This window comes from Vulpes lagopus, unplaced genomic scaffold (assembly GCF_018345385.1).
Source record: "Vulpes lagopus strain Blue_001 unplaced genomic scaffold, ASM1834538v1 ctg291, whole genome shotgun sequence".
NCBI lineage: Eukaryota > Metazoa > Chordata > Mammalia > Carnivora > Canidae > Vulpes > Vulpes lagopus.
Window position 1 is genome coordinate 1 of NW_024570714.1, and position 15,000 is coordinate 15,000.

The window sequence follows — 15,000 nt, forward strand, 5'->3', positions numbered from 1 at the left end:
CTATCAAAAATAAATAATTAAAAAAAAAAAAGACTGACGGAACGGAAAAAGAAATTATAGAAGGGATTTCTGAAGGAGATTTTTGAGATTTGTTTTTTGTTTTCTTTTTTTTTTTGGATTTTATTTATGTATTCATGGGAGAGAGAGAGAGAAAGAGAGAGACAGAGACAGACAAAGAGAGACAGAGACAGACAGAGAGAGAGAGAGAAAGGAAGAGAGACAGAGACAGAGAGAAGGGGAGAGAGACACAGAGAGAGACAGGCAGAGAAAAGAGAGGCAGAGAGATAAAGAGAGACAGACACAGAGAGACAGAGAGATAAAGAGAGACAGAGACGGAGAAAGCGAGACAGAGACAGAGAAAGAGAGAGACAGGGAGAGAGAGAGAGAGAGAGAGAGAGAGGCAGAGACACAGGCAGGGGAAGAAGTAGGCTCCACTGGGGAGCCCGATGCGGGTCTGGATCCCAGGACCCCTGGGATCAGGCCCTGAGCCAAAGGCAGACCTTCCACCACCGCTGAGCCACCCAAGGCGTCCCAGAAGCAGACTCTTTGGAAAGTAATTGTAGGCGTGGTCAGGACGGACTGAGATTGGGAGAAGTGGGTTTTACTAGTATACTGGTGTACAACTGAGATTTGGCTCTTCTCTCTGCTAAAATGACGAGATTCTCTTGCATTGGTAGTCTACTCTTGATAAGAGTGTGAACAGAGAAGAAAAGACAAAGACAATGTGCTTTTTTGTTTGTTTGTTTGTTTGGCTTGGCTTGGCTTGGTTTGGTTTGGTTTGGTTTGGTTTGGTTGGGGTTTTTTTGTTTGTTTGTTTTTGGGTGTGTGTGTGTGTGTGTGTGTGTGTGTGTGTGTGTGTGTGTTTCTCCCTTTACCTGCCCAGAACAGCAAGGTTTTTAGATTCCTTTTTTTTTTTTTTTTTTTTTTTTGGTGGTTGTTGTTGTTGTTTAACTTTTTCTGTTATTTACTTATTTATTTTATTTTTTGGATTCGTTTTTATCCGGTCTTCCCCTATGTAAGAGTGAACACTTCTCCACGTTAAAGGAGCTTCATTTTGGGGGACAACTCTAAGAGCACCTGTAGAATCTCCTAGGGGCCACCTTGGCGAAAGAGACAATGAAGATTTCCGTTTTGTTATGATCCGTGATCCTTTGTAGGCATGTGCCTTGAAAACTTCTGAGACGTTTTTGGTTGGCTGGTTGGCTGCCTGGCTGTCTGTCTACGGGTTCCTTCATCCGTTCGTGGATTCTCAGCGGATCCCAGAATGCCAAACCCTAAATAGAGTCTCTTGACTACTATAGGTCGTTTACCTGTTATGGGAAGGACCATGAGAAGCACTGTCAGACAAAGAATCATAAGCCCTCTTAGATTATATTGCGTGGGTGAGTGCTGCCGGTGTTCCAAACACGAAATGAAATTCCTAAACTTGTAACGTGTCCTGGTAGAGTGCCATCCCTCCACATTCGAACTGTTTAAATGCTCTGCGTGCGTGCCTGCGTGTGTTGTGTGTGAGTGTGAGTGTGTGTGTGTGTGTGTGTGTGTGACAGAAACTGGTCGGGTTTTCCTCTCGACTGCATTATAATGAATTCGCATCGGGTCTTTAGGCACGTCCGTCCGTGGGTGACCTCCCTGTCACGTGCAGGTGTTGTTCGGAAGGTCTTGCAACAATACGGTCTGCCTTTCAGAAGCTTCGCGGAAAGCACTCTGGACGAATCCCGGTGTCTGGTCATCCGGAGATCGTCCAACTACATACAGTAGGAGTTGCCGGAACTAATGAAAAAGCTGCATGGAAGCCGAACAGAAAGGAACAACGTGGAACTGAATGAGTTCCAAGAAACCCTGAACAGAGTTCAGAAACTCTCAGTGAGTCATCTTCCTTTTTTTTTTGGCGATTGTTAAATCCTCTTCAGAAGGTCGGTGGGAATCCGTTCTCATTGTAACCAGACACCGTTGGAAGGATCCCCTGTATCACCAAGGCCTTCCCTGAGTAGAATGGCGTCTGTTTCTCTTTCTTTCGACCTCCCCCAGTCCCCACGCCGCCCTCCCCTCCTCCCTCCCCTCCCCTCTCCCCCCCCCCCCCGCGCCCCCCCCCCCCCCCCGGGGTCCATTTGTCAAAGTGATCTCTACTCCCAAGGTAGGGCTCGCACTCAGGACCTGGAGGTCAAGAGCCGTGCTCTCTACTGACCGAGCGGGCCACGGGCCCCTGGAATCGCATCCTAAGACTCAGATAGGATCGGACAGCCTGGAGACACTCAGATCCACTTCTCGGGGAGCCAGCCGAGCCCCTCGGAAACCCTGAGCCTGATACCTTCCTTCCAGAGGTCGCCACGGCCTCACTGGGCGAGTCAAGAGTGCCACCTCCTGGCGGACGAAACCGAGAGTCAGCTGCTTTACCTCAGCGAGCCTCCCAGGTTGCCCCTACAAGGTGCTTGGAAATGCTGAGGCTCAACAACACCGGAACCACAACAACCGGAAGAACAGAAAAGAAGAGCCAAAGGGATGCTGAAGTTCTTCCTTCTGGCCTTGCCTTTACAGGCGTGTGCCGTCTGCGACCACGCCTGTCTCCGAGGACAGGAAGAAAAGAGTCCAGATGGCTGAACCGGGGTTCTGCACTCTGCGGACCACAGGAACCCCCTCCAGCCTGACCCAGGAACTCCCTTACTCTGAGCCAGGGACAGGGGGTCTTGTTTTGTGTTTCGGTTGTGGTCCAAAAGACAGGCGTCACCTACGGTGGAACCTTGTAACCCTTTCTAAGCCTGGAGTCGCTCAGCGGCATTACATACCTTCACACATCCTCCTCGCCAAGTTATCTGTCCATTCCATTTTTTAACTCTCTTTTTTTTAATTTTTAAAATTTTATTTATTTATTTATCTATTTATTTATTTATTCATTCATTTATTATTCATTCATTCATTCATTCATTATTTTTAAGGATTTTTTTTTAGTTAGGGAGAGAGAGAGAGAGGGAGAGAGAGAGGCAGAGACACAGACAGAGGGAGAAGCGGACTCCATGCAGGGAGCCCGATGTGGGACTGGATCCCGGGTCTCCAGGATCACACCACAGGCTGCAGGCGGCGCCAAACCGCTGCGCCACCCAGGGATCCCTTAAGTTTAATTTCTTAAACTGTATTGATCGGGCATGGGATCTCTGCCTCTCTCTCTCTCTCTCTCTCTCTCTCTCTCTCTCTCTCTCCCTCCCTCCTCTCTCTCTCTCTCTCTCTCTCTCTCTCGAATAAATAAATAAATAAATAAATAAATAAATAAATAAATAAAATCGTTAACAAATAAATGAATAAATAAACTGTATTTATTCAAGGGAGACACACAGAAGGAGGCCGGGAGGCAGGCAGAGGGAGAAGCAGGCTCCACGCGGGGAGCCCGGTGCGGTGCTGGATCCCCAAAACGCTGTGATGATGCCGGGAGCCGAGTGGAAGGCAGCCGCTCAAACGCGGGTATGCCACCCGGGCACACCTCGTCCGCACCTCTTCCTTCCCACCGCCACCCACGGTCTTGCGCGTTCGTTCATCTGGTTCCCACACACAGGACCTCGTGCTCCAGGTCTATCCCTAGACACACCCTAGGATCCCCAACTAGGGAATAGGTTCAGATGGGACCGATGCTCATGGGACCGTGCTCCTGTTTGAGGACTGTCCTCGGTTGCTGTAGCGGTGGCGGCGAGACAAAGGGTCTCTCTCCACACACCGCACAGGGTGTCGCGTCACGTCGTGGGGAGATGACGCGGGAAGGACGGGTTTCGGTTGGCGGACATTTCTACATCCCATCTGGGAACCGCTCCCACCCCCCCACCCTCCGGTGTCCCGGATCTGTAGGAGTGAGGGCAGCAGGAAGCCTCCCATGGATGATATTTGCAAGTGCGCCCTTGCCTGGGGCCGGAGCCTGGGCCGGAACCGGAACCGGACATGGAACCGGTGCAGCCTGGGTGGTTCGGAAGGCAGGCGCCTGCGGGACCGACCGGTGGCCAGCGTGTGGGGGTGGGCGCGTGGGCGGGTGCGGGGCATGCCCCGAGTGGGGCAGATGTCCCCATCCCAAGGAGGCGGAGGAGGAAAGCCACCCCAAGGCCCCTCTTTGGCGCCCCGTCCTGCCGTCCTGTGTCAGGAAACGCTACTGACCCGGGCGGATCCGGACCAGGCTGCGACCCAGCTGCCCTGCGATCCCACATTCCTCACACCTGGACTCACCGATCCCACATTCCTCACACCTGGACTCACTGGTGTGGCGCCTGCCTTTCCGGCTCTGCCTGCCTGCCTGCCTGCCTGCCTGCCTGCCTAACTATCTCTGCATCCAACTGGCGACTTTCAGTCCCTGAGGTTGGGGGCTTCGACTCTCTGGGTCTTGGCTAGAACCCAAACAGAGAAAGACGTTTGCCATACGATAGGTAGATACCACTTTCAATTAAGCGTCTGTGAAATGATTATGGAGGAAGGAAATTCTCAGCCTTGAACGTTTCTGGGCCCTGCTCCATTGGCTTTCACACTGACCCAGGGCCAAACGGCTCACAGAAAACTCAGCACTAGTTGGGCTCTATTTCCGTGCCACTGAATGCACGTTGCCTGTCTGCCTCCCCTGAAAAGTCAAGCAACGGGGACGCCTGGGTAGCTCCGTGTTCAGCATCTGCCTTGGGGTCAGGTCATCATCCTGGGGTCCTGGAGCCCCCGGCTCCCACTTGGGGCTCCCCGCGGGGAGCCTGCTTCTCTCTGCGTCTGTCAATGCCTGTCTCTGTGTGTCTCTCATGGATAAATAAAGAACACCTCTAAAACAGGAAAGAATGAATGATTAATTAAAAGGACTGACTGACTGACTGACTGACTGAACTGATCGGCTGACCGACTGACCGGCTGAATGAATGTATACATAAGCAAGCCAGGAAGCAAGCAAGCAAGCAAGCAAGCAAGCAAATGAACAAATGAAATCGATGAAGGGGTGCGTGACTGCTGGCTGGCACTGTCGGTGGAGTGTGGGACTCTATATTTCTCGGTTGCGAGGATGAGCCCTAACCTGGGTGTAAACATCGCATACACCTAAAATCTTCTGAAAATAAAAAAAAAAAATTAAAAGAAAAAAAGAAAAAGAAAAAGGTGGGCAGCCCGGGTGGCTCGGCGGTTGAGCGCCGCCTTCAGCCCGGGGCCTGATCCTGGAGGCCCGGCATCAGAGTCCCACGTCGGGTTCCAAGCATGGAGCCTGCTTCTCCCTCTGCCTGTGTGTCCGACTCTCTCACTCACTGTGTCTCAGGAGAAAATAAACAGAATCTTTACAAAAAGGAAAAAAAAAAGTTGTGTTGTTTTGTTTTGTTTTGTTTTGTTTCGATCGGATCGATCGATCACTAAAAGGCAACCTGCCAAAACTGACGATGAGAAAACGGAAGAAAACCTTCCTGGTTCCCACAGAGTTCAAGCCCTACAGCCTTGCCCGTACCAAGATCAGAGAATAAACTGTCCACTCTCTACGGCGTCCCTCCTCCCGAGGACGCCCCAGCTCCTTATGGAGCATGCACACGCACGTGCACGCGCACGCAGAAAAGCGGGGCGAACGGAACCAGACCCTAGAGAACCCTGCAGCGAAGGTTGAGCACACGACACACACACACACACACACACACACACACACACACACACACACCGCCAGCCACAGGAAACTCTGGCAGGCTACCCCTGGGCTGCTTAGGGGGCCTATACTTACTTGCAAGTGCTCACTGACCTGGGACACGTGGAAGGGGAACCTGAGGCTCAGATGGCCCAAACCGGGTGAATGGGGTGCTTTGCTCATGCCTGAATGCTATGCTCTCCACGATTAGAGAAAGCTGGCAATGAGGCCAGCCCAGGGACCAGAACCTAACCTAAAACTCCCTCTGGCTCCATCAGTAATGTCCCGACTGTTGGTGAGGAACCAGTGCTCGGCTCGCTCGGGGAGACAGACGCTCTGGTCTTCTTCGGGTTGGGTTGTTGCTGCGGCTTTGGGTATCTTTGCAGGAAACCGGCCTCTTCTCTTTCGAAATGGAAACCAAAGGATGGATGGGGTCCGGACGCGGTCACGCTCGCTGGCCACTGGAGTTGTTGTCACCCAGCCAGCGGGGAGATCGGAACATCGGGTCTTTCGTGACCTCTCCACAGATAGGAGTGAGACCAAGGCTATATACTTTGTTGGCATCTCGTCTGTGTCTACGTGTCCCTATGGGTTCTACGAGGGAGAGGTTTCCTCTACCTCCGGATGCTATATTGCTGACATCCCTTTGTAAAGGAACTGTAGCTTAGGAGTTCAAAGGCCGGCGCGGGTAAAAATCGGGAACAGGACAGCTCGGAGAGATAAGGACGAGTGACAATATTTCACGAGTTCCCACGATCTGGGATGAAGTTCTGTTCGTTCGTTCGTTCGTTCGTTCGTCCGTCCATCCATCCGTCTGTCCGTCCGTCCGTTCGTTCATCCGTCCGTCCGTCCGTCCGTTCGTTCGTTCGGGACCCCCGGTTTCTCAGCGGTTAAGCGTCTGCCTTCATCTCAGGGCCCGATCATGCGGGTCCGGGATCCTTTCCTGCATCTGTCTCCTTGCGGGGACCTGCTTCTGCCCATGTCTCTGTCTCTGTCTCTGTCTCTCTCTCTCACACGGGAATAAAGAAACAAAATAGTTTAAAAAAGGAAAGATGCTCGGTCTCGCACTCTCTCCCTCTCCCTCCTCCTCCTCCCCCTTCCCCACTTCACACAGTGCTCTCTCTCTGAAAGAAAGCTAATATATTACAATTTTGCAAAAGCCTGCCAATGGAATGGAGACTACTGGAGAACGATAAGGAAAACAACTCCGTGTGTGACAAGTAGGAGACGTGTAGGAAACGTACAAGGCGTGAGAATACATGTTTTGGTGAGGGAAAAGAAAATAATTCTGTCCTGAAATAATGAGCCTGGCTTTTTTTTTTTTTTTTCCTTTATTAAGATTTTATTTACTTGGGATCCCTGGGTGGCGCAGCGGTTTGGCGCCTGCCTTTGGCCCAGGGCGCGATCCTGGAGACCCGGGATCGAATCCCACGTCGGGCTCCCGGTGCATGGAGCCTGCTTCTCCCTCTGCCTGTGTCTCTGGCTCTGTCTCTCCTTCTATCTCTCAAGAATAAATAAATAAAATCTTTAAAAAAAAAAGATTTTATTTACTTAATCAGGAGGGAGGGAGGGAGGGAGGGACAGAGGGAGGCAGAGAGAGGGAAAAGAAGGCTCCATGCAAGGAGCCGGGTATGGGACCCGATCCCAGGAGTCCGGGATCACGTCCTGAGCCAAAGCCAGATGCTCAAATGACGACCAGCCACCAGGCATCCCAGAGCCTGCTTCTTTAGACAAAGAACACTTAAGGCTGAATCTGAACAAAAAAGACCATTGTAGAAGGGGTTTCTGAAGGAAACAACTAGGGAATTTCTTTAAAGTTTTTATTTATGTATTCGTGAGAGACTCACAGAGAGAGACACAGAGACAGAGACAGAGGTGCAGAGACACGGGAGGAGAGAGAAGTGGGATCCACGCAGGGAGCCCACTGTGGGACTGGATCCCTGGCCCCCCCGGGATCACACCATGAGCCAAAGACAGAGGTTCAACCACTGAAACAGCCAGGCGTCCTGGAAGCAGATTTTTTTGAAAAGGAATTGTATGCATGCTCAGGACAGACTGAGATTGGGAGAAGTGAGCTTTACTAGTACACTGGTATAGCATTAAGACTCGGCTCTTGTCTCTGTTAAAATGAAGAGATTTCCTTGCGTTGGTAGTCTAATCACGGCAACGGATTGTGAACAGAGAAGAAAAAAATATGTTATTATTTTCCCTCTCCAGACCAGCCAGGTTTTTATATTCCTTTTTATCCACGAATTACCTCCGTGAGAGAGTGAAAACTTCTCAATATTAAAGGAGCTACATTTTGGGGACAACTCTATAAGCTCCTGTGGAATCTCCTAGGGCCACCCTGGCGAAACAGATACTGATGTTGTTTTCAGTTTTGTAATGACCCATGATCCTTTATAGGCCTGGGCCTTGAAAGCTTCTGAGATGTTGGTTGGTTGGATGGATGGATGGATGGATGGATGGATGGATGGATGGATTGTGTATCTGGCTGGCCGGCTGGCTGCTCAGCTGTTTGCTGGTTCCTTCATCCGTTCATTCATGGATTTTCAGCGGATCCCAGAAAAGTCTAGCCCTAAGTTGAGTCTCTTGACTAACATAGGTCGTTTACCTGCTATGTGAAGGCACGTGAGAAGCAGCGTCAGACAAAGAATCATAAGCCCTCTTAGATTATATTGGTTGTGTGAATGCTGTGGGTGTTCCAAAAGCGACATAAAGTCGTAAAGTGGTAACGTGCCCTGGTACATTGTTAAAATGCTGTGTGTGACAAATCATAATCCGGTTTTCTTCTCGACTGCACTCTAGCCAACTCTCCTCGGGTCTGTAACCACGTCCACCGGTGACCGCCATGTCATGTACAGGTGTTCTGATGCTCTTGCAAAAACAAACAAACAACACACACACACACACACACACACACACACACACACCTATTTATTTATTTATTTATTTATTTATTTATTTATTTATTTATTTTTCCCAGATTCCAGAAGAACCACGCAAAGGACTTTTGACACATCTCAGTTTCTGGTCACCCCGAGATCATCGAACAACAGTATGAATTGCCAGAACTAGTGAAATAGCTGCATTTGCCCAGAACAAAACCAGGGACGCCTGGGTGGCTCAGCGGTGGAGCCTCTGCCTTGGGCTTAGGGCGTGACCCCGGAGTCCCGGGATGGAGTCCCGCATCAGGCTCCCTGCATGGAGCCTGTTTCTCTCTCTCTCTCTCTCTCTCTCTCTCTCTCTCTCTCTCTCATACATGAATAAAATCTTAAAAAAAACAGAACTAAAAGGAACAACATGGAACTGAAAAGAGCGAAAGACAATGATGACTGGTTTCTTTGTTTTTGTTTTTTAAAGATTTTATTTAGTTATTCACGAGAGACACAATGAGAGAGAGAGAGGCAGAGACACAGGCAGAGGGAGAAGCAGGCTCTGCAGGGAGAGACCCATGCGGGACTCCAGGATCACACCCTGAGCCAAAGGCAGCCGCTCCCACCACTGAACCACCCAGGCATCCTGATGACCCTTTTTAAAGGACTCTTGTTCAAATCACTGCTGATCCCCTCATGTTTGCTCTTCCAGTTTGAAGGAAACTTTGTAGAGATATCTATACCTTAGAGAAATTTTAGGAACGTGTGAGATTGTAAACAAATTAAAATCCTTATCCTTGGGCAGCCCGGGTGGCTCAGCGGTTTAGCGCTGCCTTCAGCCCAGGCCGTGATCCTGGAGACCCTGCATGGAGCCTGCTTCTCCCTCTGCCTGTGTCTCTGCCTCTCTCTCTCTCTCAATCTCTCTCTCTCTCTCTCTCTCTCTGTGTGTGTGTGTGTGTTTGTATCTCTCATGAATAAATACATAAAATCTAAAGAAAAAACAATCTTTAAAATCCTTATCTTTTCTCCCTACCTGTGACCCGTCAGTGTTCAGAAACTCTCAGTGAGTTATCTCTTTTCTTTTCTTTTCTTTTCTTTTCTTTTCTTTTCTTTTCTTTTCTTTCTTCTCTCTCTTTTTCTAATGAGTTATCTTTCTTTTATGGCAATTGCCAATCATCTGCGTGAGGTCTGTTCTGTGGGAATACGTTCTCATTGTAACCGGCCACTGTTGGAAGAATCCCTTGTATCACCAAGGCCTGCCTTCCTTGAGTGCAATGGCATCTGTTTTTCTTTTCTCTTCTCTTCCTCCGCCGCCCCCCGCCCCGCCCCCCCAGGTTTATTTTTCAGAGTGATCTCTACTCCCAACGTAGGGCTCCCACTCACGACATGGAGGTCAAGAGTCGTGCTCTCTACTGACCGAGCGGGCCACGGGCCCCTGGAATCGCATCCTAAGACTCAGATAGGATCAGACAGCCTGGAGACACTCAGATCCACTTCTCGGGGAGCCAGCCGAGCCCCTCGGAAACCCTGAGCCTGATACCTTCCTTCCAGAGGTCGCCACGGCCTCACTGGGCGAGTCAAGAGTGCCACCTCCTGGCGGACGAAACCGGGAGTCAGCTGCTTAACCCCAGCGAGCCTCCCAGGTGCCCCTACAAGGTGCTTGGAAATGCTGAGGTTCTTCCCTCTTGCCTTGCTTTTGCAGGGATGATGACAGTGACCACGTCTGTCTACCTGGTGAGGAAGAGGAAACAATTCCAGGTTGCTGAACCCTGGTTTTCCACACTGCGGACGACAGGATATCACCCCCTCCCCCTCTTTCAACCTGACCCAGGAATTCCCTTACGCTGAGCCAAGGACAGGGTGGGCTGGTGGTGGTGGTGGTGGTGGTGGGGGGTCTTGTTGTTGTTTGTTTTGTTTTATTTTGTTTTGTTTTCCCAGTTGTGGTAAAAAGAAAACTAGACGTCACCTACAATGGAATGTTGTAGTCGTTTCTTTCTTTCTTTCTTTCTTTTTTTTAAGATATTTTATTTATTTATTCATGAGAGACACAGGGACAGAGACACAGGCAGAGGGAGAAGCAGACTCTATGCAGGGAGCCTGACGTGGGACTGGATCCTGGGTCTCCAGGATCAGGCCTTGGGCTGAAGGCAGACGCTAAACCGCTGAGCCACCCAGGCGCCCCATTCGTACTTAAGTTATTGAGAGTTCGTTCCTTCATTTTTCATCATCTCTAGACCCAACGTAGGGCTCGAACTCACAAGCCTGACTGCAATCAAAAGTTGAGTGCTCTTCCGACTGAGCGGGCCTGCGGGGGTGGGGGTGGGGGGTGGTGGGCCCGGGGCGGAAGCTTCTGCCCTTTCATGTTTTCAAGCTCAGAGTCACGTTTTGTCCGGGGACAGCCCCAACCCCCAACCCCTCCGTGCGGAGGTGCCATCTGTCGGGCTGGTTCATGTTTGTCCATCTTCCTTACTCCTTTTAGTAGACAGAAGGTGGCTTGTGACACAGCCGGTGACTACTTCGAATGAGACTGAGGATTTCCCTTGGGAAGTGGGTGCGAGAGGGAGGACAGGTCGATGGGGAACCAGGAAACTGCTGGCCCTTCGCTTCAGAGGAAAGAGTGTGCTTGTTGGGCCCTCACCCAGGGTGGATGAGTCAGAACTGTCCCTGGCCAGGCCTCCCTTAGTCCTTCGCCCTTATCACTCCATGCCTGTGTTTGGCCTCTGGACCCTAAGACACCACGGTCATGTGTTTAACTCCCCATCAGATTCACCAGACCCCGCCATGCCACGCCCTCCCAGATGCACCCCCACCCCTGGAAGGCATTAGAGTGAGATGGCATCCTCCACATCCAGGATTGATTCCCAAAGGGTTTATTGGGGTTTCCTGGGTCAGGACCCCAAACAATGTGAGTTCTTCATACATCCTCTTTGCCCTTCTCTTTCCCCCTCCCCTCCCCTCCTCTTCTCTTCTCTTTTCTTCTCTCCCCTCCCCCACAGTTTGGGAGCCGCAGCCTGAGGGTTGGGGGAGGTGCAGAAAGCCATTCAATGGAGAGAAGTCCCAGGCTCGGACTTTAACAGACAACCATGTGCATTTGAATGAAATGATTGAGTGAGGGCCATCGGAATGGATGGCCCTGAACCTCCCTTCTGCCACCCGCCACCCTCCATCCCCGCCCCCAACCAACCCTGAGTCCTCTGGTGGATTTGGGAATGGAAGGCGTGTGTGTGTGTGTGTGTGTGTGTGTGTGTGTGTGTGTTTACACGGACGCACCCGCGGAGGGTGGTGGGGCATGCTCACGTTGGCTCCTGCAAACTCCATTCGTTCTGGGAATGTTCTATTGTTTCTGCTGAGTTGCCAGTTGCTGCGATGAGCCAAGCTATACTCCTTCCGTTGCCTAGTTCTTAAAAAGGCCGAGTCTCCGGTTTTCTCGGTGAATGGACTGACCCACACCTTCCCATCCCGCCGGACCCCTTCTGCAAATACTTGCACTCAAAGGGTTCTTTCACTTCGTCCAGAAAACAAACATCAGCCACCCAGAGGCTGCCTCTGCCGCGTGGCCCTCCACCTCCCCTGGCCCGAGCCGGGGTTGGGGACGGCGGTAGGCACGGGGCGGTCCTGAGGGCCGCGGGGGACGGCCTCCGCACGGTGCCTCCGGAGAACTTTGATGATTTTTCAAAGTCTCCTCTTGGAGATCACTGGCGTGGCGGCGTGGCGGCGTGGCGGCGTGGCGGGTGGCGGCGTGGCCGTCTCCACCTCCCGCGTATCGCCCCCTCCCCCCTCCCCACCCTGGGTCGACCAGATAGCCCGGGGGGCTCCGTGGGGTGGGGGTGGGGGGGCGCCGTGGGGCAGGTTTTGGGGACAGTGGCCGTGCCACGGTCCCGGGAGGTCGCGGTGACCTGTGGCTGGTCCCCGCCAGCAGGCGCGGCTATTTTCTCGCCCGAAATGAACATTTTTTGTTGCCAGGTAGGTGCTGACACGTTGTGTTTCGGCGACAGACAGGCAGACGTAAAAGACAGTCGGTCCGTCGCTCGCCTTGGAGATGTGGGCCTCTGGGCGCGTGTGGGGTTCTGGGCTTGACCGCGCGGCCGAGCCGGTCCCTGTCCTCGCTCACTGGAGCCTGAGCCGTCCGCCTGGGCCTGCGCGCCGGCTCTCGCGCTGGACTCCAGGTGGCCCGGGTCGTGGTGTCACCCTCCGGTCTCTGGCACCCGAGGGAGGGCGGTGTGGGCAGGTGGCGGTGGGTCTTTTACCCCCGTGCGCTCCATGCCGTGGGCACCCGGCTGTTGGCTGTGACAACCCCTGTCCCGCAAGGCTCCGTGCCGCGTGTCAGGCGTCCCCCGCTGTCTCTGGGGTTGTCCGGTCGCTCCTGCCCCCTGGGGGTCGAGGGGCTGCCGGTGAGGCGGAAGCAGGTCCCCCCGGTCGCCGTCCTCGCTGGGCTTTTGCTCCTCGGGAAGCCCCCTCGGGGCCGCAGCTCGCTGCCGATCGATCGATGTGGTGATCTCGTGCTCTCCTGGGCCGGGCCTAAGCCGCGTCAGACGAGGGACGGGCATCCATGGCGGATGCGACCGCTCTTCTCGTTCTGCCCGCGGGCCTCTCCCTCCCCGGCTCCTCCACGCCCGGCCGTCGTGACGGCGGGTGCGCGGGGGGGGCGCGCGCCGGGGTTGGGGGTGGTGCGGACTCCGGCCCGACCCCGCCCTCCCGCCTTCTTGCCTCGCGGCGCTGGCGGGACCGGGGTCCTCCGACGCGGCGGACACTCTCGCCGGCCTTTCCTGAAGGCCTGGGTCCGTGGCGAGCGGTCCTCCCCTCCGCGGGGAGGGCCTGCCCGACGCCGCGCTGCTCACCGCCCGGCCTGGGCGCGCTTGAGCGCGTTGCGCCCGGCCCTCCGTGGTGCCCCTGGAGCGCTCCAGGTCGCCTCAGGTGCCTGAGGCCGAGCGGTGGCGTCGTTTCCTTCCCCGTCGACTCCCCTCGGGCCGCCGCCGCCGCCGTCGGTGGCGCGTCCGAGGAGCGGGTGGTGGAAGCCGGCAAGGGAGGCGCACCCGTGCCCCTGGCGGGGGCCCGGGCGCCTCGTCTTCCTTCCCCCTCCCCTCCCCCTCGCCGCGCCGGCGGGGGTGGTGTGGGGGCGGTGTGACTCGGAGGACTTGGTGGGGACGCGTGAGCGCCCGCGGCGGGCCGAGCCAGCGCCCCGGGCGCTTGGCCAGCCCGAGGGGCTGCCCCTCTCTCCCGGCACGGGTCGTGCCCCCGTCTCCGTTCCTCTGTCTCGCCCGCCTCGCGGGAGGCGGGGAGCTCTCCCCTCTGGGCGGTGACGTGGCCGCGCCGTGCTCGGGCGAGGTGGAGGGTGGTGTCCTCGAGGGGGCACCGGCCGCGAGCGCTCGGGGTTGCCCTGTGCCTGTCCCTTGCCGGAGACCTGCGCCCGCCCCGCGAGCCCTGTCGGCCCCGGAGCGCCGTTTGGTGGGGCCCGTTTGGGGGGACGAAGGGGGGGGCGATGCGCCCTCGGTGAGAAAGCCTTCTCTAGCGATCCGAGAGGGTGCCTTGGGGTACCGGAGCCCCCAGCCGCTGCCCCTCCTCTGCGCGTGTAGTGTGGCCACCGACGCGGGGTTGACTACCGTCGCGACGTGTTTGGGCAGAGCGCCGCTCTTCGCCTACCGCGGCCTGCGCCTCCCCCCTCCGAGATGGGGGAGGATACCGCCGGGCCGGGCCGGCGTCCGGTGCGGGGTGTGTTGCCCGCGTGCGTGTGCGAGTGTGCGCGCGGCCCCGGGGGGGGGGGTGTTGGGGCGGCCCGCCCCCCCCCCCCCACGCCAGCCACCCCGTGTGTGTTGCGTGTGCGCCGCGCGAGCGGCTGGCTTGGCTGGCTGGCTGGCTGGCTGGCTGTCTGTCCGGGCCCCCGCCCGCTGCCGGGCGGAGTCGCCGCCGGCGGTGGCGCGGCGGGCGCGCACGGGTCGGGCCAGCTCCCGCCTGGGGGCGCCTCCCCGGGTCGTGACTCCGGGTTGGACCGGACGGATGAACGGACGGACGGACCGGCGGATGGACGGACGGAGGTTCGGACGGGTCCCCCGCGGCGGGGGTCGCGCGTGCCTTGGGCCCCGGCGGTGTGGGGCCCGGTTTGCGGGGAGGTCTGCCAAGGGTGCTGAGGCCGGCCGGCGTCCCGGGCGTCGCGGGACCGCCCTCGTGCTGGTGGCGGTGGGATCCCGTGCGCGTTTACCCGGTGGCCCGGCTCGCGCCTTCGTTGGCGCGCCCTTCCCGGGACCGGCCCTTCCCCACGCGCTCCCGGCCCTGGCACGCTGTGCGCTTCCTCCCCGTCGCCGCCGACCCGCCGCCCCCCCCCCGCCCCCCGCCTGCCCGCGTCCCCCGACCGCACGGTCGCGGGCGCGCCGCGTGTGCCGCCCCTAACTCCGCCCTCTGGGGACCGAAACCGGCCTCGCCGCTGTTGGGTGTCTTGCTCCCCCCGCCCGCCATGGCTGGGGGGGCGTCCCCGGGCGAAGTGCTCTCGGTCCTCCGAGGAAGGGGAGGAGGGAGGCGCGCGGGGGT

General features: G+C 55.7%; 1 protein-coding gene across 1 annotated transcript in view; it reads right to left on the reverse strand.

Moving 5' to 3' along the window:
• Nucleotides 1-12,662: 12,662 nt before the first annotated feature.
• Nucleotides 12,663-15,000, reverse strand: part of LOC121483866 (collagen alpha-1(I) chain-like) — a 3,125-nt gene continuing 787 nt past the window's right edge. The window contains exons 1-3 of the mRNA XM_041742372.1: nucleotides 14,270-15,000; nucleotides 13,067-13,983; nucleotides 12,663-12,996 (exon numbers count right to left, since the gene is read on the reverse strand). The exon at nucleotides 14,270-15,000 is cut by the window's right edge and continues 787 nt beyond it. Coding sequence (XP_041598306.1) covers nucleotides 12,663-12,996; nucleotides 13,067-13,983; nucleotides 14,270-15,000 — 1,982 coding nt within the window. The remainder of the gene's footprint in view (nucleotides 12,997-13,066; nucleotides 13,984-14,269) is intronic.